General features: G+C 45.3%; 1 protein-coding gene across 1 annotated transcript in view; it reads left to right on the top strand.

Annotated features, from left to right (window-relative positions):
• LARS1 (leucyl-tRNA synthetase 1) overlaps positions 1–27,166 on the top strand; it is a 238,577-nt gene that overhangs the window by 12,021 nt on the left and 199,390 nt on the right. The window contains exon 2 of the mRNA XM_078653048.1: positions 19,898–20,016. Within this exon, the coding sequence (XP_078509174.1) occupies positions 19,898–20,016 (119 nt within the window). The remainder of the gene's footprint in view (positions 1–19,897; positions 20,017–27,166) is intronic.

The following is a 27,166-nucleotide window of genomic DNA, read 5'->3' on the forward strand; positions in this document are numbered from 1 at the left end:
TCTTCCTCATCCTCCGAATCGTCCGTCTCTTCCTCCGCTAATGGGTCACATATATCCCCACGATATCTGTTCCACGGAAGCCATATTTTGTTCCATTTCTTAGGATTAGCCCTTTTCTCGTACACTGATCGTTCAATCACCATGAGCATATCTACATTCCTACACCACTGTGCTCGGGTCGGGACCTCTATCGCCCCCCATTTCTGCGCTATATCACGCTTGGCCACCATCAGTCCTATAATAGCCCATTGTTGTCCCTGGCGTGTCAGATCATTAGGCCCCCATACATTAAGCAGGCACATGCGTGGATCTGGCGTGAGTGAGACCTCAAGAGTTTGTGAAATCGTACGCAATACTTGCCTCCAGTAGTCCGCAATCAATGGACATTCCCAGAGTGTGTGGAATAGTGTCCCTTCCTCACCACAGCCCCTGAGACAGTATGGATGAGCAGCCCTGTTGATTTTGTGAAGTGTAGTCCTCGTATAATACACCCTATGCAGTATTTTAAATTGCACTAGCCTAAATCGTGCTGAGATACCGGCTTCCCTTGGGGAGGCCACGGCCTCGTTCCATTCCGTTTCGTCCATCTCTGCTATTTCACTCTCCCACTTCTCCTTCAGTTTTTGTAGTGGATCTGGCACGTTATTCAATAATTTCCGATACGTAAGGGAGGTGGCGCTTGTTTGCATATAGTCTGTCAAGAGGCGATCCTCCAATGGGGAGGATTCCGGTACATCCGTACCTGCCTCAATTGCCGAAAGCAGTGCGTGTCGTACTTGTATGTAAATGTAAATGTAAATGTAAATGTATAGGCATTTATATAGCGCACTACTTACCCGTAGGGTCCCAAGGCGCTTCGACCGCTGCGAAACCCTTCCTGGCTTCCCTGAGAGATGGTCCCTTAATGGGTATCTCCAGGGTGAGACCAGGCATCCCCGGCGGTCTGGTGGGGCCGTTAGTGAAGATGAGGCAAGCTAATGCCCAGAGTTGCCGAGTGTGATCGCTGATCAGAGTGGGCACCGAGGCGAGAGAATTATCGAGTCCGCTGACCCTGGTCCAGAAACCTGCCGCGCCAGGAATCGAACCCTGGTCCCGGCCGTCCTCTGCTCTCGGGTCTGCCGCCTCTAACCAGTGAGCCACACTACTTCACTTATGTAGCGGTATGTCTCGGTAACTCCCAGGTCGTACTGCTGCTGCAGCTGGACAAAGGGGATTACTCCGTCTCTAGTCCATAAGTCACCTACCGTGGATATTCCGATATTATCCCACTGCGTGAACCCTTTACTCTGCCTTAATTTCCCCAGGGCCTTAGTGTCCCACAGGGGCGTGAGTTTAGTGATGACACCTCCCCATTTCAGTTTCGCCTGGGCTTTGTGCCATATCGCTACCGTGTGTTTGGTGGGTCCCATGAGCTGTGGCAACAGGCTCTTGTTGTATAACGGGGCTAAAAGACTGTGTGTACCCAGTTGCGCTCTGTCTGCCAGATAGGCCGGGTCATTTTGCGGCACATGTAGCCACTGGTTAATAATCTTGAGGTGAGCCGCCCAGTAATACAGTTGCACGTTCGGTAGGGCTATCCCACCACTATACCAATCTCTGACCAATTTCCCGTGTGCCACTTGGGCCGGGCGATTTCCCCAAAGCAGCCCAGTCAGTGCCGATGTCACTTTACGAAAGTATGAAGGCGGCACTAATACCGGTGTATTTTCTAACACATAAAGAAAACGCGGAAGTGCCTTCATTTTAAATAGGGCCGCCCTCCCTAGTAACGTCAGCGGGAGCGTTTTCCAATGTCTCGCGTCTGCCTGAAGCCGCGTGAGCGGCGGTAGTAGGTTTAGGTCATAGAAGACCTTACTGTCTCGGGTGATGGCTATCCCCAGGTATTTAAATGTGTCGGACGCCACTGTCAAGGGACAGTCGGCTGGTACGACCGGGGTGGGGCCGCTGAGTGTATATATTACTGATTTGGTCCAGTTGATTTTGTAGCCAGAGGTGTGACCATGCCGTTCACACAGTGCCAGCAGTATCGGGATCCCCGCTCGGGTTCCGACATATAGATCAACATATCGTCCGCATATAATGAGACCCTATCTTCCCAATCCCCCCATCTTATTCCTCTTAGCAACTGGGATGTTCTAAGTACCACTGCCAGTGGTTCTAGGGCTAGCGCGAACAGTAAGGGTGAGAGCGGGCATCCCTGTCTCGTCCCCCTAGCCAAGACTATGTCGCGGGAGATATGACCATTTGCCGCCACATGCGCCACCGGTTCAGTATATAGCAGTCGAATCCACAAGATAAATCTTGGGCCGAAGCCCATATGGTCCAAGACCGCAAAAAGATAGTGCCATTCCACCATGTCAAACGCCATCCTGGCATCCAGCGACAGAATAGCCGTTGGTTCCGTCAGTGACGGTGCCCTTGCCAGCGCTCCATGCAATCTTCGGAGATTATGCGCCGTATTCCTGTGAGGCATGAACCCCGACTGATCCGGATGGATCAGGTGTGTCACGTGTGGCATCAGTCTGGTAGCCAGCAGTTTCGCCAATATTTTGGCTTCTGCGTTGAGGAGGGAGATAGGACGATAGGATGAGGTCTCATCTGGCGGCTTACCCGGTTTCGGGATTGCCACAATGGTGGCGACTCGCTGGTCAAGGGGCAGAATTCCCTTTGCTAGGCTTTCGTTGTACATATCCAACAATGGTGTGCTTATCTCTTCAGATATAGTTTTATACCACTCCACCGGGATCCCGTTGGGGCCCACAGCTTTACCCACGTGCAGTGCATGAATGGCTAGTTGGATTTCATTCGCCGACAGATCTGCGTCAAGCTCTTCCCGTGCCCCCTGCGTCAGTGTCTGTGTTGGTATTCCGTGAAGCGCGACCGTCGCCTCCTCCTGTGTGATGGCCACCTCAGGGGTGTATACGTCTTGGAAATGTGCTGCCAGGGTTTCAACTATCACGGAAGGCCGCGTTTCCGCCTCCCCGTTAGAGCCTTACAACTGTAGTATATGTTTGGCACCTCCCTTTTCCGTATCCAGCCAGGCTAGGAGCATGCTGGCCTTATCCCAGATATCATAGATTCTGTGTGTCGTCGCTGTGATGGCCTCTACCGTCTTCCTGCAAAGATGGTCCCCATGGCGTCGCTGGCAGAGCTGCAGTGTGTGTAGTGTGTCGGCAGTCGGGTCAGTCATGTGTGTCAGGTGCGCCTGCTCAAGTTCGATTTCCAGTTTCGTCAATTCCTCTCTCTGAGCGCGTTTGTATCCTGTTACAGACGCTATTGCCCGTCCTCTCAGGACCGTCTTGTAGGCCTCCCAAAGGACCGACGGCGATGTCACCGAGGCCACATTTTCCGCGAAATAATATCGTGTAGCCTTCTTCAAGTCTTTACGTATGGTCGGCACCCTGAGGTATCCGGGGAAGATTGGGTATATTCGTCTTCTAGCTATTTCGGGACTAGATAATGTCAGTGTCAGTGGTGAGTGATCCGAGATGCCCCTGGGTTTAATTTGCACGTCGCTCACGGTGAGGAGGCCCCCAATCAATGCGTGATAGACTGTCATGGACTGCAGAATAGTATGTGTACTGTCTGTCGTCGGGATGGAATTGTCTCCAGAGGTCCGTCAAACCCTGAGCCACTAGGAAGTCATTGAATCTAGACGGGGCCGGGTGTGGCGTGCGGTTTGGAAATCTATCCTGTGCGTTGTGTACCACTGCATTAAAATCTCCCCCTATTATAAGGTCGCCTTCTGGGAGCTCCAGTAGGAATTTCCTCAGGGCTGGAAGGGCGACCGTGTGGAGCGCCGGCGGAATATAAATTGATACTAGAGGCAGTGACTTCCCTTCCCACTGGCCATGCGCTGCTGCGAAGCGACCCTGGTCGTCTACTTTAGTGGATTGCAATATGAACCGGGACGATTTCTTCAGCAGTATACCCGTATCCCTAGACCCTGAGGAAAACTCCGAGTGTGCAATCATCCGATACCCACACCTATCTAGTGCCCGGCTAGCTGCACCCACCAGGTGTGTTTCCTGCAGGAGAACCACTGTGGGACCTATCCTCCGGATGGCCTGCAGAACCAACCCACGCTTGATCTTATCACCCAATCCCCTCACGTTCCAGGTCATCAGTTGTAAAGGTGGTATTGGCCCTTGCTCAGATCCCCCGTCCATCGGACCATCCCGATTGTCACTTGCCATTACTATCCTGTGGTGGTGGAGCAAAGCAGCCCCTGAACCTACTCTGACCTACCCTTTGTACAGCTGTCCACATGTCCTCGTGTATGTACCACAGTAAACCTTTTCGAGCCGAACAGTTCAAACAGTTTGCTAACATAGATAACATCCCCCCCCCAACTCCCCCCCCCTCCCTGCCCTCCAGCTACACGGACATCTAACGGCCCGCCTCCCCAACTAAGCGGAGTGCTCAACCCTTTCCCCATACAGTTTATACTTGCTCGATGGGGACGAAGGACTCTCCGGAGACGGCAGCCCCTCATATTCCCTCCGGGGGCCCCTTGGCCCGGTGTCCAATGGCAGTCCATCAACCACACCGCTGGGATAGTAAAATGTTCATAATCACCGGCGGTCATTGTTCCTCGTTGGCTTCTTCGTCTACACTGTCTCTCAACTGCGAAAGTTCTTCCGCGTCGTGCCTAGAGTCCTGGGAATTCCGATGCCCACCCGTTCTGTGAGTCCTGTTAGGTCTATTGGAGCGGCGTGGTTGGGTAGCCGGCCTCCAACCATCCAGCCAGTCTCGGGCTATCTCAGGATTATCAAAAAACCAGGTCTTGTTATCTGCCACTACACGCAGCTTGGCCGGGAATAGCATCGAGTAGGGAATCTCACGTTTTCGGAGTTCTTTTTTCACATCCAGGAATGTCTTTCTACGGCGGGCCACCTCCGCCGTATAGTCTGGGAAAAAGGCTAGTGTGGAGTCTTGAATCTTTACCGGTGGTGACACGTGCCGCCTGCAGGATGGCATCCCTGTCCCGAAAATGGAACAGTTTGGCTAGGATCGGGCGCGGGGCTGCACCCGGTTTCGGTTGTCCCCCTGGGAGCCGGTGCGCTCTCTCAACAGAGAAGAAGGCGGAGAGGCCCTTAGGTTGGAGCTCCTTCTGTATTAGTTCTTCCACATATAGGTCCATCGCTCTAGTGCCTTCAGACTCCGGAACACCTAGGATTCGTATGTTGTTTCTCCGAGAGCGCCCTTCCTGATCATCCAACCTTTCACCCAACACCTTATTTTCCGCCGACATCTTCTCCATTGCTGTTTGAAGCTCTGATACATCCTCGACCAGCGATTTCGTAACCACCTCCATGGAGCTCACCTTCTCTGACATTTTATGGAAGTCCGCTCTTATGAGAGTGATTTCGGTGGATATCGTGCCTACCGTCGCTTGGACTTGCGTCAGGGCTCTCATGACATCATCCAGCGTTGCCTTTTTCCCGGTCATGCCCTCTGCCGCTTTGCCCGCCGTCGTCTTACCATCCGCTGGGGAAGATACGCTCTTATCGCAGGCGAACCGGTCAATTCTGGTCTGTGCAGTACCACCTTTCGCGCCTTTTCCTGCCATAGTGGCCAGTTCTGCGTCTGCTTACACTCCAGGCTCCAGGCTCTATAGCGATGTGTCAGTGCAATAGGTGCGACCGGTTGTCTTAGTGCTGGTCTGAATGGTAGTCTACTGCTCCCACACCTTAATGCTGTCGTCCACCACCGGGCGGACACCCGGCCACGCTATTTGTCACTCACTCGTTGGTTTCTAAAGTTTCTACATTCAAACCGAGGTGTCATCCATTGGTGGTTCCATGACTCCGCGATCTGGGCTGCCGGCCATGTCTTGTCCAGTGAGCAATGGCACTCCAGAGGTATAATGCGAGCCCACCGCCCACACGTTCTGGGGCACAAAACAGGTTTCTCAGTGCTGCTCAAAAGGTGGCAACTGTTCGCGCCGCCGCGCTACACCCAGGTCTCAGTGGCTCTGCGCACTAATAAACTGCGTCATTCGCACGTGAAGGAGATCGGCCTCGCGCCCGGATCCACCCCGCAGTACTCACGCCGTCTGTATCAGGCCGTCCGGCATCAGAGGGTGCCAGGCTTCCAATCACTCATGTGCACACTCCAGTAGCATGACCATCGCCCAGCTCAGCCCGGCACCTCGTACCTCTGCAGCTTGTCCGTGTGCAGTATCGGTCACCGCCTCCACAATAGTGTGTTTCCACGGTCCGTTAACAGCTCCGCTCTCTTCTGGCACTGAGCGGCGTCGCTGCCGCCGTCGGATATCACTGCTGGTAGTTGCCGGTGAGATATGTCTGTGTGACTTGGGACGGGTCGTCCTGCACCAAGGTGGCGGCGCACCCTTCTCCGTAGTCGTCACCTTCGCCGGAGTGAGCCCGCGGCCCGACCCAGCCTGTTGTCCGTGTCCTCAGTGGTCTTTGCCGAGTTCGTGTCGGGTGTACTGCAGCGCTTCCATGTGCAATGCCACCGAAGTTCGCTCCCCGCCTCTATGTATAACGGGATCGGGCGCTTCCGGCGTGTTGCGCCCCGCTCCACTGTACTTCCGGTCAGCTTGAACCACAGGCAAGTCCCCGGTCTGAAGTCTCTTGTTAGGCCAATCTTGTCGCCGGTGATAACTTCACTTTGCCGCTTCCGTTGCCGCCCAGCGGTATTGTTTCAGGCACCGCCCGGTCCCGGGCGTCGGGTCCCCCAAGTAGAGACCTATTCTTGGCCGGATAAGTGGTCGGATGGTCGGAGAGGCAGCTCTATCCCCGTAGCTCGCCTTTTAGGCAGCCGCCATGTTCAGCCGCTAGCCACGCCCCTCGTTTTTTCTGTTTTTAACAAGGTTACTATCAATGCAATGGAGTAATTGTTTTTTTTTGGTACACTTCTTTGTACACAGCATGCACATGTGGGGACAGAAGTTCTGCGTACTCTTTATAGAACTCTGCAGGTAGGCCATCTATACCTGTCCCGTTAGGGAACTTGTGTATTATGTCCTCAACTTCTTCAACCGCTATGGGCTACAATGGATATTCTCGCTGTCCATTGGATAGCCACTCAGGCGCCTTCTTGTCCTCACCGCTCTAGTTCGCCATGTGGTTCGGCCTATTCTCTCCAGCACAGCCCGCACGGTCAGTAGATGCAGGCCTTTGTTGCCGTGCTGGTGGGCTACTACCAGTCAAAAAGGGGCCACAGTTGTCTTCCCGGCTGCAGTTGCTCTTTGGGAGCCAATTTGCAGCTTTCAGGAAAGCAAGGTAAAAGATGGATTATTGCGCCCGGCCGGCAGAGCTACTCCAAAGTGTGGCCATCTCTGGCGCCCCTTATTTAAATCAAGTTGACTACAAATCAGTGTTTATTAATTTAACTGAATTTATACGGCGCACACCACAAACCTAATTTCCTCTAGGTGGCTGAAAGAGAGTTAAACTGATACTGAGTAGAGGAAGCATTAACATAAGTGCTGAAGCAGGGTATATTTATTTGAGGAACTGTAAGGTGTTTTGTACTTTTTCATAAGCTAAGCACTTATGTCTGATATCCAAAGGAAGGGCATTCCAAAGGTGAGGGCCAAAGACACCCTGTCAACTTTCTACCCAAGGCGCTTATGGTACAACCATCTGGCAATTATTGATGGTACAACCATCTGGCAATTATTGATAGAATATTGTTGATTATATTAACAACCATTGGCAAATCCAACATGTCTCGCATGTTTAGGTGTGTGTTTTCGTTGTGTGATACGTTTGGATGTAGTAACAGAAACACTCATAGGTGCACCCAAATACTGGTAAAGTGTCTCTCTGTGTTAAGCACAAGATTTTAGTTAACATGTTTCTGGCCATGCCCTTAGTTACCTAGGCCAAACATCTGGTAAATGTTTCCTAGTTAAGCTGTTTTGGCCACCCATTTCAGAACACCACAACTTATTTCAGCCCACTTAAAAACACAGGGATTCAGTGTGAAGTTTGTTGTTAAGACTCTTCTAGTTGTCAGTGAATCAGTGATCTTTACTAAGCTAAAACTCGCCATTAAAGTATATACACTCTTATAGAACGTGCAAATACAAGAATTTAATTAAAATAAAAGTTTGATCACACAGTACTTTTGGGTTGGGTGATTACTCCTCAAACTTAAATACAGTAAAATAAACATTAATACGTCTGGCGACAAAGCATAAATACAGCTGCATTTAAATGGATGCTCCATATCCCTTCCTTGTACTTATTGCAAATCTTGTATAGCTAAGGGAGCCATGTCAAACTCAAGGACTATCTAGTTGCTGTAGGTAGTTAAAAGCTTCTTTGTAATTTATTATATTTAATTCACGTTAAAGGGAGAGGGGGTTAAAAAACGTTTCAGATGCGAGATATTCAATGAGCAAAACGGCATAAAGTGATCAGTGCTTGGTGGTGTACATCATCTCAGGGCCACCAAGGAAGGGATGAAAGCCATGGTCCCTGTATTGGGAATACCATTTAAGAATGAATGTTGTTAAACTGGAACTTAGTAAGAAGAAATCTATGATGGGTACCGTTATTGACAACCAATAAAAATGCGGGAGCAGAAGTCAAATACTGTTCCCTACAGATGTTAGTTGTCTGTGAGCTCCGCAGCATGTCTGTTTGTGATGAACATTGAGGAACAGACTTCTAACTAGATCACTTATGTTGCTATTAATCTGGGTTTGTGAATAGCTCCGATGGCCATAGGAATGTAAGCGTCTCTTGAATGTATGCTAGCCACAGGATTGCAGAAACATTATCTAATGCCAGGCAGTCAGAAATAATGGATCTTGTCAATGACGCCTCTGGGGTGGGGTGGGTGGGGGGGAGACTTAATTTAATAATGGGAGCTGCCGCTCGTACTGTGAAGTGGTGGGGCGGAGGAAGTGGGGAACACAAAAAAAGACATTTAAAAAATAAAGAAAATTGCACTTACCTTGCTTCCATGGCCTCCTCCTTGCATCCTTGCGTCCTGTGGAAACTGCTGCACACTGCGCAGGCTGCCAGCTCCCTATCCCAGCACTGCTCACATGATGGGAAAACCATTCCCAGCATGTGAGCAGCACTGGGATTGATCTGAGCGCCTCGGTTCAGTGCTCAGACATAGACTGAGAGCCTTTGTTGGTTTCTCCTTCCAGCTGTACAGCACAGCTAGGTGGAGAAAAGCTAAGTGCGCATGACTGTTTTGCCGGACCTCCGGGCCCGGCCAAACCTTCATGCACATTTAGCTGTGCTAACCACTCCCCTCCCCTCCTCCTCTTCCCTGGTGCTGCAGATGCAGCGTCACTGTGGCTGTCCCCACCGCTTGTCTCGGGTGGCAGGCAGGCAGCCTGCAGTACGTAAAATAAAATATTAGAAACGTTTTATCATTTTATTTATGTCCATGCCTCTGCTGACTCACAGTGGGGCGGGGTGGAGGGGGGGGGGAGCGATGCTACTTCGCCAAAACAGAGGAGGGGGCGGGGCAACTGTTTAATAAGCTCCTCCACATATCCTATACTTACCTCAGAGCAATACACGAGGGTGGAAGAAGCTTGTGAAACGCAGATACCTTCGTAGGAAGCTGTTTTTCACTCTTTGTAGCTGCTCTGTATTAACGTACGCCCAGACCCCAACACCATGAGTACCTATCGGTTTGCATCCGCTTCTATGGATTTGCACTAGCTTTCTCACAAGTTTATGCCCTAGTCTGGAGAAAAAGGGCATCAACCGCTCTTTGAAATGAATGAGTCATTTCTATGAGTGAAAATTCCTAATTTAAGGCAGCATCAAAGGGAGTGCTCAGATAAGTGAAGTTTTGGACTTTAGTCGCCTTAGCCCCATTACTGTAAAATTGTTGAGTTTTCTTATTTTTTTGGGTCCACAGGTCAAGACGGAAGATTGGGCAAATTTCTCTTTAGCCCAAGATTGCTCATAAAAGAGCCGAAAGCATCTAAAAACTTTTGAAGGCCGTTAGCAGTTCTAGCAATGAGCTCCAAGTCATCCGTGTTAAAAAGTACTGGACCTAGACGTTTGTCCAGTTTACATTTTTTTTTTAAATTTATGCGTTCACATTAAATAAGAAACATACAATAAAGAATGTGACTATACATGTTAGAATCAATATGATTGCTCGGCCCTCACATATATGCCTCCCTCTAGCACTTGGATAATCGTCCATTCGTAGCATGTGTTAGCCGTTGATACATATGCTTAGCATACTCCTGCCATCTAGTGTTGGGTTCGAACATTGCAAGATGTTTTTGTTTGACAGGTCTTCTGAGTCACGAGGTATAGTGACTCCTCCCAGTGCTTAATCTGTAAAAGAATAAGTCCCAGGGCTCCAGTCAGGACACTGCAGCTTGCACCATCCATTGCCCCCGCCAGCTCTGCCAGCGCACAACTTCTAACCATCGCGCTCTTACAAGTGTGATAATTCATATTATTCCATGCCTTAAGCTAAAAGCATGGCTTGGGTAGCAGGTATTAATGACTGTTAATGTATATTTAATTAATAAACAGCTGTTGTTATGCTCATACCTAAATTAGGTAGACGGAGCCACCATGTGGCAGACTGTCATAAGCGCACTTGCTGAGCACCGGAAACCACTGGCTCAAATCAAGCACTGACTCCTCCTATAGTCTGTATTGCACATGGTCATTAGTTCCTTTGTTAAATTGTTTTTCTCTGCCATCGGGTTTGGACGTACTCGTCGGAGCTCCAGGATCAAAACTTCAATGCGGTTTCACCAAACCTTCGATGACTGCTATACCTCACCCATCGACTGAAACGCATACAAGACCAGCCGATCCTGAATTCTTGATTTTTCTCCTGCCTGGTCGCCAGTTGGCATGGCTTCACCAATCCTCCATCGACTTCCTCACTGGATGCATGCGGAGTGATGAAAAAGACACCTTTCAGCTTCTGCCCAAAGTGCTATGCGAACTACTCCTGGCAAGATCAACATCCAGTCTGCTACTTCGGCTTGTCTTTGGAACATAAGGAATCATTGTGTGAAGCCTGCTGTGCCTTTCGGTTGAAAAAGACCCTTCGACAATGACGGGATTGGCAGTGGGCCCACAACACGATGTAGGCACGGCGATTGGAAGACGCCCCCATCATCTACTGGGATCAATGGGCAGGCCTCAATGCTAATGCCCCACACAACAGAGACTCAGAGGCCCAGGGAGCCCCAGTAGACATCCCTATCCTTCTTCCTATCAGCAGAGAGTGGTCCAACTCCAACCAAGAAATGGAGGAAGCACAAGATATCTCCTCAACCGTGGCACGTTAATACAATGGCGAAAGCCTCACACAAACACGCACGCACCCAAGCGAAAGCTAAAGAACAAAGACAGGCTCACAAAACAAAGTGGCCTTAGGCCAAGGAGGAGTCTGATATAAGACCAAGGAGCAGGCAATCATCTCTGTGTCCAAACAAGTCTCCAAGGCAACTGAAAAGACTAAGGCACCGACTCCTTATTGTCCAAGCAAGTTTTGGAGCCAGCATCCAAAAAACATGCATCAAAGCCAAAGAAGACTTTGGTGCCGAATACGGGGCAATTTCCCACTCGTGTTCCTGATGTTGGATTCTGCTGAGCATATCTGCAAAGTTGTTGTCTACCCCTGGAAGGTATTTTGCTAGGAGATAGATGTTGTGAAATATGGTCCAATACCATATGCGCTGCGCTAAGCGAGACAACTATGGAGTGTGTTCCTCCCTGGTTTTGTACGCATTATCTGTACGGACTAGAATTACCTTGCCAAATACATTCCAGGGGTGGACAACGAATGGACCCCAGTAATTTATCCAGAAAAAAATGAATTTCTAAGAACTCCCTCAAGAAAGCCCAACTTGAGGACAAGTCCGCCCTGGTACTACCATCTTAACCAGGGTGGGACGAGGTGGCCTATAATGAAGCATCATCCCAGTCTATGAGAGCGGTCTTTGATATTGTTGTGTATGTTTACACAAAAATGTCTTTATTATAAAGCACTCAGAGTATCAACATATTGATCTATAACAGTAGCAAAAATAAGCTAAACCAAGAGAGCATTACTACATCTGTTCCTGATGAAATCTGAAAATGGGAAGTTGTTGATGCCTGAACATTGGGAAAGCCTCCATTCCTGCCTTTAATTATTGCAATGAGAAATCTCTACAGTTGCAGTTTCGGTGCCCAGAGTTACTGGCTCTGAATTCTCAAATTTGATTATTTTCTCCATAAATAAGCTGGTGATATTTTGCTTTTATAACAGACTCTCCTCAGCTTGTCTATTCACATCCTGTCTGTCAGTACTTCTGAAGCCAAACAGATGGGGATTTACTCAGATGTACATGATCGAGATTGGTGCACAAGGCATAGATGTGACAAATCAATAAATGATTTATATTTAGATTCATTGCATATATGTGCTCCAATGTGAATAACCTGAAAATCTGCCTTAGACCTGTCCAGTGTATGTTACCGTTGTCCACCCCTCTCACAAACCAATGTATTATCCTTCCTTCTGCTTCACTAAGTCCAAAACCCAACCGATTGGTTAGAAAAAATGTAGCTTTTGTGAAGGCAGTCTTTTTAATATTTGGCTTTTACCGAACGACAGAAGCACAGTATCCTGAACATTTCCCACCTGACTGGTCATTGTAAGTCTAAGAGCAGACTTTCTGTTTTCAGTTTTTATAATTGTTACATTCTTGTAGAGCATATGTAGCAAATAAAAGTTAAAAATATTGATGGCTAGATATGTAGGGCTAGATATAGTGCATGTTTTAGTCTTTTTGTTCAGATCTGTATTTCTCATCAGAGTTTGATGAGTTGGTCTCTGTCCTTTTTAGGTCTCGTGACCTACAATGCGCGCAAGCGCATTGAGGGATCGAGAATTCAAGTGCTCAAAATCCTCATGAAACCACCAGCTTTTTGCTGGCGTTTTCATGAAGTTCACGTGGCCACAGGCACGCGCTTTTGGGCCATAAACTTGCATAGCCAGCTTCCCCCAGGCCGTAGCAGCACTCCTCCCACACCAGCACCTCCCCTCGCAAACACAGCCTTTACTTCTCCTCCCCTAACTTTGCCGTCAGAACTCTGCTCTCCCCTCAGGCGCCGTGACATACTTCAAAGGCTTATCACTTCACACGGCCGCAGGCCGTGCAACCAGAGCACTTCAGTTGGTGCGCAGCCCCCCTCCCAGCACTGCCTTGTTTTCCCTTTCTTTTCTTTTTCTTTACATTTCCTTTTAACCGTTTTACTTGGTCGTTAGTCGTTTATTAGAAGATTCTTAAACTATCAACAACAATTACAATACAGCAGCTGAAACAACAGCACTTTGAAATCGAGCGTTTTGTGTTTTTTACAATATATTTAGTATTGTTAAGTTGTACTGTTTTCTTCTCCTTCCTGCTACCCAGGCTCCGCATTTCACCCATTGAAATAACTTTAGAGCAGCATAAAAGGGTATACAAACAAAGTAATGTAACTAAACAGAACATATATTCTTAACTAAATGTGGCATATACATGGATAATATATGGAACGTATGTAAGCATAACATACCATATGCAGAGTGCAGATTCAGAGTGCAGTGTGCAGAGTGCAGATTGTGGGTGCAGATTGTGGGTGCAGATTGTGGGTGCAGATTGTGGGTGCAGATTGTGGGTGCAGATTGTGGGTGCAGATTGTGGGTGCAGATTGTGGGTGCAGATTCAGAGTGCAGATTCAGAGTGCAGATTCTGGGTGCAGATTCAGAGTGCAGATTCAGAGAAAACACAGCAGCACCACCACCACAGCATCAATCTGTGCAACCATTCAACAACAACTGGTTCAATTATGTTCTCTCAATGTTTCAAGCTTTATTACAAATGTCACAAAAAGATGTTATTTCACTTATGTTCTTGGATTTTCATCACAATAAAATACACTGAACATAATCTTCACAAACGTTATTTACAAAAGTTTAAGCTATTGCCAATATAAATTACAATCACTTTTATTTAAGTATTAATTATTTAAAAAAATTAAAAGCCGTTGCTATTTGTAATATCAATACATCTAAGTCATGTAAATACAAAACATGTTGCATTACAAATGCTATAGTCGTCACATGTGCGAAAGTTATAACTATTGGCATTGAAAATGACAAAGCTATTAATTTAGCTATTTTCAAAATCAACACATAAATAAAAAAATTGTCATTTACAAGACCAATAGCTCAAACTTTCATAATGCGAGACCTATTGCATTGCAAATGCTTGTTTTTTTTTCTTTGTTTTTTTATCATTTTTTTTCCTTTTTTTTTTTTACAAAGTAATATTAAATCCATTCATTTACAAAAAAAAAAAAAATGGAGAAACCAAAATGTAGTACATACACGGCCTATATGATTCATACTTGAACACATTTTGACATCAAATACCAGTCTAAGTTTTTAGTTTCTTCAAATATATCCTTCAAGTGTATGCATCCTATCCTATCCCACTACGCCAATCTGCTATTGGCTTCCAAATCCGCAACCCTCTTTCCCTTCCCCTCCTACCTTTCCTTGCATATATTGCCTTTTCCAGGTTATATGAGGACAACAAACTAGCCAGCCATACTTGTAATGTAGGAGGATTAAGATCTAACCATGCCCTAGCGATGCATAATCTATATACTGCCATAGCTAGGAATACAAACTCGTGATGCCCTTCCCCTTCTTCTGGTACAATTCCTAAGAGTATATGTACTGGCTTAAGTTCCAGCTTAATCTTTAATGAAAACTCTAAGAAGTGTTCCAGGTTTCGTAATAATGTATGTAGCTGTGGACATAACGCGAACATATGTATTATGTCGGCATCTCCTGAATTACATCTCGGGCATGTTGTACCTTCTGTCCCTCCCCACTTTGCTATCCTTGCTGGAGTATAATATAGGGAATATATGGTTTTGTAGTGTTGCGACTGTAGAGACGCTGAGCAAAGAACTGTGCGCCCTAAATCCAAAGAGTCCTGAAACCACCCTAGATCCCCTTCTAGTTTTTCTACCCACTTCTTGCTATAGTTATCCATATCATCCTGCATGCCACATACAAAACTAGCATATAAACTTCTTATTGAGCAATCCCCCCTACTTTTATTTTTTCCATAATCTCAACTTTATTGTACCCAACCGACCCACCTTGCTTATTCCCCAAAAAACTTCTAATTTGCAGATACTTAAAGAAATCCTTATTATTCAACCCAAACTTAGTACTCAATTCAACAAAAGTAACTAAACCCTCCAGTCCCCGAAGATCTCCAATACTTATTACCCCCTTTTGCATCCATCTCTCCATTACTATGTCCCCAAACACCTCGTTTGGGAATGACCTGTTTTTGAACAACCTGGTGTATCGATTAAACCTTCCTAATCCAACTTTTTTCATAAATGCCGTCCATATCTTAACTCCTGCCTCCACCGTTTTATATCTAGTCCTTTTAAAATGCCCATATTCTACACAGGATATAAAGCAATTTTCCACCTCTTCACCAAGTACAGCCTTATAGATTCTAGAGGACCGATCCCTTACCCTTGGATCTTCTCCCCCCCCTAGTAAGCCTTGCATACATTGAATAGCCGCAGACCAATAGTACAATTTAAAATCGGGTGCCCCCCAACCACCTCTTTCTCTAGGGAGTGTCATATATCGATATGCCCTCCGTGTTTTGCCATGGGCCCAAATGAATTTATTAAGGATTCCTTCTAATGCCAGAAACCATTTTGCTTCAAAAAATAGCGGAATTGCCCTAAAATAGTAAAAAAAATTTGGAAGTATAAGCATTTTTATTGCATTTGTACACCCAACCAAGGACAAATGTAGATTGTTAAGCCGTTCCAGATCCGATTTTACCTTCACCAATAAGGGAGCAACATTATTCTGCACTATTGCATCTAAATCCGCAGATATTTCCACCCCTAAATAAACTGCAGATTTTACCATCCTTGTATCTACACCATATTGTGTATATTGATTCCAGACTATTTGGGTCTTAGCTTTATTCAAGCTATAGCCAGAGACTCGTCCAAAAAGTTCTGCCTCCTTCTCTATTTCCACAATCGCCTCCTCCGGATAAGGGGTTAAAATAGCCACGTCGTCCGCGTATGCCAATGTTTTGGCTTCACATCCGTTCAGACTCATCCTAGGAATCCCGCAGTTCAATTCCAGGCGACGCAGGAAAGGATCCAAATATAGAGCAAATAAAAGGGGCGATGATGGACAACCCTGCCTTGTTCCTCTTTCAATACTAATTCCTACAGAGTGCCCCCTACACACCCTAATTCTGGCTGTGGGATTTTTATAGAGGATTGCTTTAATGTATTTATTACCAATGCCATTCCACCTCAGTACCCCCCAAAGGTAATCCCAGGAGACTCTATTAAAAGCTTTTTCAGCGTCTAAAAAAATCGCTGCCATAGAGTCTCCTGGGATACCAGCTGCATCGAAAAAAGTTATTACCTGCCTTGTATGTTGAGTAGTCCCCTTGCCTGGTATAAACCCATGTTGGGAGTTAACTAATTTTTCAATAACTCCTGCCAGCCTTCTCGCTAAGATTTTGGAGTAAATTTTCACGTCCGCATTCAATAGCGTAATTGGTCTGTATGATCCTGGTTGAATAGCAGTTTTCCCTTTTTTAAGGATCACCACTACGTTCGCCCCCCCCCCATGAGTCAGGAACTGCTTCCCCCAATTGTGCCCTACTCATAACCTCAAACATATCCATACCCAACTCGTCAATAAATACTTTATAAAACTCCACAGGTAACTGGTCAGGGCCCGCGGCTTTACCAGAAGGAAGAAGTTTGAGTGCCTCTATAAACTCCTCTTTCTTAAATGGCTCCTCCAGCTCTTCCTTACTTTCTGGAGAGATACCTACTGTACCCACACCCCTCAGATAACTCTCTACTTCCTGAGAATCTCCCTCCGTATCTTCTTTATATAGGGATGCATAGAACTGTCTAAAAATTTCCCGAATCCCTTCAGCCCCTACTATTCTATTTCCATGCTGATCTGTCATCTCCAAAATATCTGCTGCAGCCGCTCGCTGCCTAGTACGTGCCGCCAACAAATGCCCAACTTTTTCGCTGAATTCATATATCCCCTCTTTTTTAGCCAGATATTTCCCCACCACCTTCCTTGATAAATATTCAGTAGCATCTGCCTTAAGTGACACAATTCTCAATAAACATGACTCAAGAGGCTGCCGTTGTTGAATCGCTTCTCCCAGTCCCCTCTCCGCCTCTAGCAGTTTCCTATTCAAATCCATCATCATACTTTTTTCCTTTGCCCTTGTAGCTAACACATAGCTCAGCATCTTCCCCTCTTATCCTAGCCTTAAAGGCGTCCCAAACAATCCCCAGACTAGCTGTACCCCTATTAATATCCCAGTAATTTCTAAGCCAGGATCTCATACGCTCTTTATACCGCTCCTCCTGCAATAAAGCCCTTTCAAATGTCCACTCCCTAATTTCCCCCCTATCTTGACCTATTTTGATAGTTAATACCAGCGGGCTATGATCTGAGATTAAGCGGGGATGTTTTTCTATCACAATCTTATTTATGAGGGACCCAGAAATTAAAAAATAGTCCAACCTGACCATCACTCTGTGTGGGGCAGAATAAAATGTGCTGCCATCTACGGCTGGATATAACTCTAACCAAGGATCAAACAAGGAGTTATTACTAACCAGATCGCATAATACCTTATAGGTTCTTTTTTTCCTCCCTGAGAAGGGGATCCCTGACTGCAACAAAGGATTTCTAAAGGCATGTATGTTCAGATCTCCACATAACACTATCGGCTCGGGCCAGTTCGCCAGCTCTGCATCTAGATACTGAAATGTCTCAGGATCATCTTGTGTTGACCCATACACTGTTACCAAGGTGAACTTCTCCCCCCTAAATGTCAAATCCAACATGACCCAACGCCCCCACTCATCCTCCTGTTTTTTATTTACTACCACGTCCCTACTTTTCCCTGGGATCGCCACCCCTCTATTCCTTGCACCTTGTTTCGAGTTAGCTAAAACAGCGAATCCTAATTGCCCTAGAAGGTATCCTTGTGCCGCCTCCACATGGGTCTCTTGTAGACATACTAAGTCCAAGTGCAGCGCACCCAACAATGCTGCCACTTTATTTCTCTTGTTGGACTCATTTAACCCACACACATTGATACTCGCGATTCTACAGCTCATTACAACTTTTCTTATTTCCTAGCCACATTCCTAGTCCCCTTTTAGATCCTCTTACACCTAGACTTACGCCTGTGCTTATCCTCTTGTCCTGTATTGCGAATAACATTTGTACATACACACACTTCTTAGGCATATAATATGTCTCCTGCTTCAGAATTACTTTGCTCTGTCTGTTTTTGTGCTGAATCAAACTGTTATACTCACTACTTCTCTCCGTTTCTCCCCCCCACCCCCCCGTGTTCCCTAACCCCCCTACCCACCCAGTTCCCCAACATTCCCCTCCCCCTCCCCCCTCTAAAGGCAAATAGGTCACCAGACCTATGTGTGGCTACTTCAGTGTCTGTAGGTCGCAACCTCCCGCCTCCCTCCTTCCTTAACCCCCACTAAGTTCCCCTACTAAGTTCCATGTGCTCCCTGTCCACCAACCCAATAAACCAAATCCTATCATGTATTATTATATTTCTTAATACAGTGTATACATTAGTCCATGCCCAGCCTTCAAATACTTATCACTTCAAAGTTACATATTCCAGTATTGTACTTTTATCCTCCCTTCTGTGCTTTCAGGTAGTTCAAAAACTCCTGGGCTTTTATTTCAGACCAGAACATCATTGTTTTCCCTCTTGCAATTACTTTCAATCTAGCTGGAAAAAGCAAATAAGCCTCAGAACCTAAAAGCTGAAATGGCTTAATAAGCTGTCTCAATCGTCTCTCCACGGTAACGTGGCAAAAGTCTGGTCTGGCAAAAAAGGAGATATCTTCAAAAGTCCGCATTTTATCTGGTCTTGCTTTCTCTATGATTTCTTCTCTCAGGAGATAATTTCCAACATATATCAGAATTGCCCTAGGGAGGGGAACTCTCTCCCCCTGCCCACCGGCCTTCGTACGACCTTTCTTTATTGTGAATGGAAACCTATGGGCTCGTTGGATCTCCTTCTCCCACTGCCAGTCTGATTCTGGGAAGGCCCCTTGCAGTAGTTTTATCACAAAATGCATGATATTCTGCCCTTCGGCCCCCTCCTCCACTCCCAATAGGCGAATATTATTCCTCCTTTGACGGTTCTCTACCTCCTCCAGCTTCCAAAGCTGAGTGCTCTTAAATTCATGCCAGGCCCCCATCTCATCCTCCAGTCTTCCAGTCCTTTCCTCAACTTCAGTCACTCTAGTAATCATTCCATCATACAGCTTATTAACCTTTTTCAGAGTGTTATGTATTTTTTTCGTGGCAAGTTTTGACCTCCGGCTTTCTGCCCTAGCCTCCCCTTGCATTTGTTTCAATGTATTTGAGATCATATCGAGCGGGCCCTGTAGCTGTACGGCAGTATTCTCATCGTAAGTCACGGAGGTAGCTGAGTAATCCCATACCAGCCTCTCTCCAGCCCTAGATAGTGAGCCAGGAGTCTTTGTCCTTGCTTTTGACCGCATTATTTTTGTGTACTCTCTTTCCCCAGGTTATTAGAAGTAGAGGTTGACTCCCCCTCATCCTCCTCTTCTATCCCAGTCTCACTTGCAGTCTCGCTTTCAGAAGTTAAATCTGTATCTGTATCTGTGTTTTCTTCAACAGAATAAAATAAATAGATAGGGTGGTCTTACCCCCTGAAAAATAATTGAATGTGATTGTGGGGCTTAGTACAATTTTTGTTCTTGTATGTCAATTGCCAGCCTCTATTTACAGAAAAATAATGTTTTTAATACTCTCTTCTACTTTGCAGGAACGGAAAGGGACAGCTAAGGTCGATTTTCTAAAGAAGATTGAAAAGGAAATCCAGGCAAAATGGGACAGTGAAAAAGTTTTTGAGGTCAACGCATCAGATGCGGAAAGCAAGACCAGGTACTGTCTGCGTGCATAGACTGCAGGCAGGAAAGGCGGCTGCCATGTTTACCTACCTGTCCTGTACTCGGGGCCCTCTACATAAATGTTAATGTTATTGCTGTGGTTCTTAGGATGCATATCGTATCGTGCATGGTTTGCAGGTGTTCTAGGTTAGTGCAGTCAATTGATAGTTCTTATTATGAACTATCACGTTATCCAGAAACCTCTCTCTCTCACTTACATCAGTGGTATAAGGACCGTCTTGTGTGTAAAGCCATGTTATTCATGAAGTTGATTAAAATATTTGTGTATTTTCTTCCTGTAATGTTGACTTTATCCAAGCAAATATTACGTCAAAGGAATCGAAGCGCAATCTTACTAAGATTAGGTTGCAAGATGATTATTTAAACATATTAACATTTACATAATGGATTAAGAAGTAGCCATTGTTTACATAGGTAAACTTATTTTTGTGCGACTGTACGTGCAAATAAAGAGTAATTCTTTTCAACTGCCATTCAGAGAGGATCAAAGCAGGATGTGCTTGTTTAAGAGTAAGTGAATTTTCAGTCGGGTTTGGATGGAGGTGGCAAAGTGGTCCCACCTTGGGATGATGTTACATAATTCTGTATCTTTAGGAGGGAATCCTATAGTGTAAGGGGCCCTGTTAAGTTCGTGTTGCACTGCTTAGTATAGAGAAAGCAATGTAGTACTGAGAAGGTCTCAGATAGTACGTGTTTTCCCTTTGGTAATAGCTGTCCTACATTTAAATGGTTTAAAAGTATTTACGCCTTGTCTAAATGCACAGCGATCTCTCAGAAGTAGCCATTTCTGTTTAATTAGCGTTGGCGTGATGTGTTTATATTTCCATGTGGTACAAATCAATATAGTTGCAGCTCTCAAGACAACTTTTAGAGTCTCTGTTCTGATTTCATTGAGGTTTGTGAGTATGGCTATTCTATATTGCAGCTACGCTATATCTAATTCTTGAGCTACTTGTTTTGATTTTTGGAAGGTATTAAGTTCTTAATTGATTTTATGCGTGCTAGTTGCTTATTTGCTCATATTGTCCTAAGTGCTGTTTGACATGTGAGTGCTTGGCATAACTCGATCTTATTAAAGTTTTATTTGTCTTATAATGTGGGAGACGAATCTCCCTATGTTATATATTTTCTTTTCTTGTTACGGCTGCCTTATGACATCCGAATGTGCTTGCAATAAGAAAATTATTCACCCATTCACTTGTAGTTAACTCTCACAAGTGGCTTGTGATGTTGTAGAGCTTTAGGGACACACCAACCTTTACTAAGCAAGAAGGAAGTTGGTGTGAGGGAGTCCAGACACATTTTGTGAAACAAACACAAAACTGTCAGTTCACTGTGACAACACTCGAGTTCCCTTGTAGGTGCCCGTGTTCCAACTCCCCTCATCACCTCTTTGAAGTAATTGAGGCTTTCTTAGCCAGCCTACAAAAATGAGCAGCACCAGTCCATCCAAGAAATAAATATAATTTATTTTACAAGTGAAGGGTAGAAGAGCAAATAAATGTTATCTTCTACCCTTCAACAGTGAATAAAATGATATTTTTTTTCTTGCACTGGCCACCACTTATTATTCTGGAGGCTTTCTAAACATAAGCATTCATAATTTGTCAGATATTTTGCAGAGTCTTTATTCACCCCCTTTCTTGGGTCCCTTCCATACCTTTTCTGGAAGCCGCAAATCGTGTGTTTCCCAGTGCAACCCCTGCCCTCATATACACATTGCTCTGTGTGTATATGTACCAGCCAGTGTTAACGTATCCTTTTGTTAAGGTCGGAATCTCAGAGCTATCCCAGATTCTCGCTATACCCTTTGGACCAACTATCTAACACAGCTCATACAATGTTTTGTTATACCATGCCGGGGTATCGTCACCCTGTGTTCTCAGCAACATGAGTTTATCCTCCAAGGCTCTTGTACTTTCCAGTTTTAAGGTCAAAGTTTTTCTACATCTTTCCAGAATCTCCTCCAGAGCAATATGGTATGAAAGAAATCTCCCACTTGCCACATCCTCTAAGACATATCTTTTTCTATTTTCCTCAACAACTTTATTGGACAATGACTTCAAAAAAAGTGTAGTATTGTGAGTGATACTAGTCTAAAACCATCCCTGATAGTCACTTCTTGATGATGTTGCAATACCATTTCCCATTCAGTATCCTCCAGTTCCAGCAGGTCTGCATCCCATTTTTTCTTTAACTACTCAGTTCCCCTGAGGTACTATGAAGTTAGGTTTGAGACTGCCCTTTGTGACAGAGCTTCGGACAGCACCCTTTTTTCCAGTGGAGTGCCATCATGATTCTGGTGTTTATCTTTTATATGAATGCGTAGGGCATGTTGGAACCTTAGATCTCTGATCACTTCATTGCTTGTCATACTGAACTTAGCTGTCTGTTGGTAAAACAATTTTACGCCAGCAGGGCTCCATAGGCCAATCAAGGTGCATACCTCATAGCTATCGCGACTGCTTGTAGCTTATGCTAGTCTCTCAGTCTGCTGCTAATAAATAGTCGTATAGGTCCTGTCAATTGGCCTTCGCTCCTGAGATTTCTTGTTGCTTTCTTCAACTCTCTAACTTCCATGGCAGTGTGAATCATTGGGTTTTTAACTTTTATGGTCTCTAGAGTGCCTCTTCAACCCCTTATTCTCTGTATATTTGGTGAACTGTTTCAAGATTTTTCCATATTCATAGTAATGAAGGGCAGGACTGTGAGGTGGTGAATAGTTTTCATTGCTATTAGGGACAGCTTTGAGCATTTTCTGGCCGCATCTTACGATGTCTCAGTATGGAACAGTCCCTGATCGATAGAGGTGTTCATGATACTTTGCCTTGGGTGGATGTTACAGAACCATAGTGGTAGCTGTGTGGTTTGGTGGCGCAGCTAATTTCTCTTTCTCGATTCATAGGTGATCAGGGTCCAGATCAGGCTGCAGGAATCTGAGATTATTTCCATTTCTGGTCAAGATGTGATGAGATCAGAGTTAGCCCTTGTTCAGAGAGTTAAATTACTAACAATTTGTTTCTTTCCAAAGAAATTAGCTATTTCTCGTGGAATTCATCATCTTTACAGGTGACAGTTTAGGTTTTGACAATGCTGAATCGTTTTTTTGTCTGATAATTCGTTTCTTTTATTTGGTTTGTAATAAAGATGATTTTGATGTTTGTATGTTAGATTTAAAGTCTCTTCTTGTGTTTTAGGTTTTTAGTCGAAATGAGTGTGAGAAGTTTTTCCCATTTAAGCTCCAGGGTGAAACTGCATTGTCTCCCTGCTACAAGAGATAGCATAAACCAGATTTTGTAACAGGAGCTGTACGCTAAACCAACAAGCATTGGCCTAGCCAATCTGTCTCGCTTTTGGGACCTTATAAGTATTTAGTTATGCAGCACAATATCCTTGGTGCAACAGCATCAACCATTGCATGGCTAAACACTTATAAGGTCCCAAAGGCGAGACCTATTGGCTATGCCAGTGCTTGTTTCCTTTAGATTTTGATCCGTAAAATCTGGAGACGTTACAGTATTTTGCGACACAAAATCTTTAAGTACAACAAAGCATACTGAATCCACTTTAGCTGTTTGCTGACCGACGAGGTAATGGAACAAACAAGGACTGTACTTTAGTTTCTTCCTCGGGGCTAGGTGGTTTTTATTTGGATCAGATATCTGGAAAAACCTGTTTTAAAAGTCTGGATTCTCTAAACTGTGATGCATTGTTGAACGTTTGAGCTATGTATTTTAGGAATTTGATGTCGAGTTTGAGAGAAAGAAAGGCTATCTTCCCATCAGAGGCACATGGAGCTTCTCTAAAGTTATAGGATTATCGATCTCCATAAGATGAAAATAGTTTTCTTTTCTTCATCAATAGATGTGTATTTATGCAGGACCAAGAAATCTGCTGTATGTAGGAAGGGTGTGTCTTGATCCTTCCTTCAGTCAGTTCTTTGGCCAGAATTCTCCTCCACAAGTATTCACGAAGGTTCTTGCAGTGATGACAGCCCACCTTCAGGTGATGTGCTTACTTTTCTATTTGGATGACTGTCTGATCAAAGTGTGATCTCGAACTGACTCTCATGAGTGACTCTGTCTAGTTTGCAACACTCTTATTTAGATCTGTTTTTTTTGTTTAGTTGAAACTATTACTTAAGTTTCCTTCAGTTTATAGCAGTGATAAATCTTTCATTTCCAACTCCAAGAGGTTTATTTCCCTGAATTGAGCATTGCTGCATTTGTTTATCCACTAATCCTGTGACTTTGGTCTTTCTTTAGGCAACAATGCAAATTAAGCCAACATTTTTTGGAAGATCATCTCAATTTCATGGGGTTGGAGCATTTGAACCTACACCGAGGAGGTCATGCTTTTTCCGTCAGAGAAAATGCAGCATTGGTGCTGATACCCATCCCAATGGCAGACATATAAAGAGCAGCAACATGGCTGCTCTGAATGCTTTTTGCAAGCATGGCACTGTAAGTGCATAATTTGTAATAAATGAACAGCTTGCAACTTCTTTGCTTATAGCCTCTTAATGCAGATGCTGTCTTTATGCCCCAGGGCCCTTACCTCTCATTTGGTGTGCTACTCCATTGTGTTTCTGAAGAAATGAAGTGAATGTAGAGGTTGGTAATGCAAGGGCAAGGTGTAGTTGCTAAAGAGATGCTCTCACAAGAAGGCATCCAACATTCTTTAAAGTGACAGTACTTTCTTCAGAACGTTTATCAAGCCCTGTCTGCCAGCCAGACAATTCTACACCTGTTCTGGAGATAGAGAGGAGTGCACCAGTAATGTCCTGAATGATTGGACTGTTTCTTGGATAAATGTCTTTGTGTATAAGTTACTAAAATACAGTCTGCTTTTCTTATGTGCCTGCCTGCAAAGAGCAGGCATCTTGGAATAAGTTATAACTAGAAACACATCTCAAACTTTGGTATATTTGTTAATTAAGAAAACCTGGAATGGGTGAGGTTTGCAGGGCATGACCCCTGACCCCTCAAAGTGCACTCACCAGGGCAGGAAGGAGAAATGTGTTAAGAAGCAGAAACCGGTGGGGCGAGGAGATCAATAATGCGCTTTTTATCGATTTACATTATGAGTAAAGATGAGACTAGGAAAGATGGGGAGGGAGCGAAGGAAAGTGGATTCAGAGAAGGGAGAGAGGGCAATGTGGCAGGAGAGGGGCAAGGGTAGAGGAGAGAAGCCAGGGGATGAGAGATGGGAATAAGGGGAGCGAGGAGCGAGTGTTGGGGAGAGAGGGACACACACACACAGAGTGGAACTGAGGGGAGCAGAAACACGGAGCGGCAGGAAAGACCCAGAAACAAAGAGCAGAAGGAGAGACGATAAAACAATCGGAAAACTGGAAAAGAGTGGGCGATAGAGAGCAAGAAACAGAAGGAAACAAAAAGGAAGAAAGAGTGAAGAATGTTTGCGAGGACCACGAGGCGGGGGGATGGGTCTGGGTGGAGGGAGTTGTATAGAGAGGCAGACAGAATTAAGAAACCGAGTGCCAGGCATATCCTGCCTAGAAACGCCTGCAGGGGGTACATCCACTACCAGCCCTGCTGCTCTCACTCGATTATCAAGGCACAATTAGTAGCATTCCCTCTGGTTCTGTCACTAAAATGGGAATAAGGTGTCCAACCTAAACACATTATTTCTGATACGGGTCAATGGTTGTGTGCTTAATGTCACAATGTGGTATTTTTTTGCAGAGTACTTTGTGTGAGGCGCAGACTGCAGCACAACAGAGTGTGCCTCAAAACAAACTTAACGGACTAGTTCGGATTTTACGGACACAGACGCCGTACCGAGGACTACCTATAAAGATGTTTATCAGATTAGCAGAGGTGCGTGTTTAAAGTACACTCTGGCATTTAGCAAAAGGCCAAAGGTTATACCAGACAACTGAGTAGAATGTGCACATGGAACCTTTGTTGTTAGGAGTTATGCTATTGGAGCAATATGGGATGTGTAATAGAATCTAAACTTCTGATTTATGTTGAGAAATCTATAAATAAAGGTTTAAAAAATGAGGGGGCTGTGATGGGCCCCATCTAGGAGGGGGGTGACACCCCATTAACAGCGGCTCGAGAGCCTCACTGAACATGGGTGCATAAGAGGAGGCAGCAGGGCTTGGTCTGGAGTCTGCATGTATGTGAAGTCATGGAAAGGAACACCTATCAACCCCCACCATGGCACCGCCCCACATGAGAGACATGAGGGGCTGCTCAGTCACAGCTGCACCCCGGAAGCACACTTGAGGTCAGGGAAGGAATGCTGGGTTCAAAACTTGACTGCCTGGCAAAGATTGCTGGGTTTTAACAACGGCAGAATTGAGCGGCTTGTCCAGAATCACAAGATGGCGAGTTGGGCCGGGATTCAAACCAGAGTCCCCATCTCCAACTTTAACAATTCAAGCCATTAGGCCACACCAAGACGCCTTTGTATTTAGCAAAGAAGGTGAAAAACATGGATGCAGGGCTCTAAAGTGAATGATGAAATACTTTTATATCCCAATGAAACAAAAAAAGCTGTGCTGCCTTGATAACACGTTGCGATGGCTGTCCTGGAGGAACCGTGCGGCATAGGCTTTCCCAAGTTCTCTATAAAAAAAAACAAGCATTGGCCACGTGGAAATGAGATTGCGCGCCTCAAGTTAAAAAAAAATAAGCATGCGAGTGGTGCACGTGCAGCAGAAGTGAAAGGTATCGTGCTGCGAGTGGTGCGCGCGCAGCCGAAGTGAAAGTTATTGCGCTCCAGATGGCGCCTCGAGCACTGTAAGTGTGCCGCGAAGAAAGCCAAATGGCAGCTGCACGCATGCTCGCAAGCTTGAGGCCACACAGAAAGCGTCTAGTCGCATTTTAAAATGCCAACTCACTAAAAGTCTCACCAGAGCAGCGCTTGCCCTGGCTCAGACGAGACCTAAAAAAGGAGCCAGGAGCATCACGCTTTAGAAAACCACAATGACTCACAGTGGTATTATGAGGAATGACATCTAAATGGGACGTTTTTGGCTCCTCTTAGAGTAGAATCAGTCAAGAAAGAAAACAAAAAATAAACCCCACTAATTTATTTTAGAAATTAATTTTTAATAGACGTTGATGCAATTTATAAATGTTGCCTAAAAGCTC

This window comes from Lissotriton helveticus, chromosome 7 (genome assembly GCF_964261635.1).
Source record: "Lissotriton helveticus chromosome 7, aLisHel1.1, whole genome shotgun sequence".
Taxonomy (NCBI): domain Eukaryota; kingdom Metazoa; phylum Chordata; class Amphibia; order Caudata; family Salamandridae; genus Lissotriton; species Lissotriton helveticus.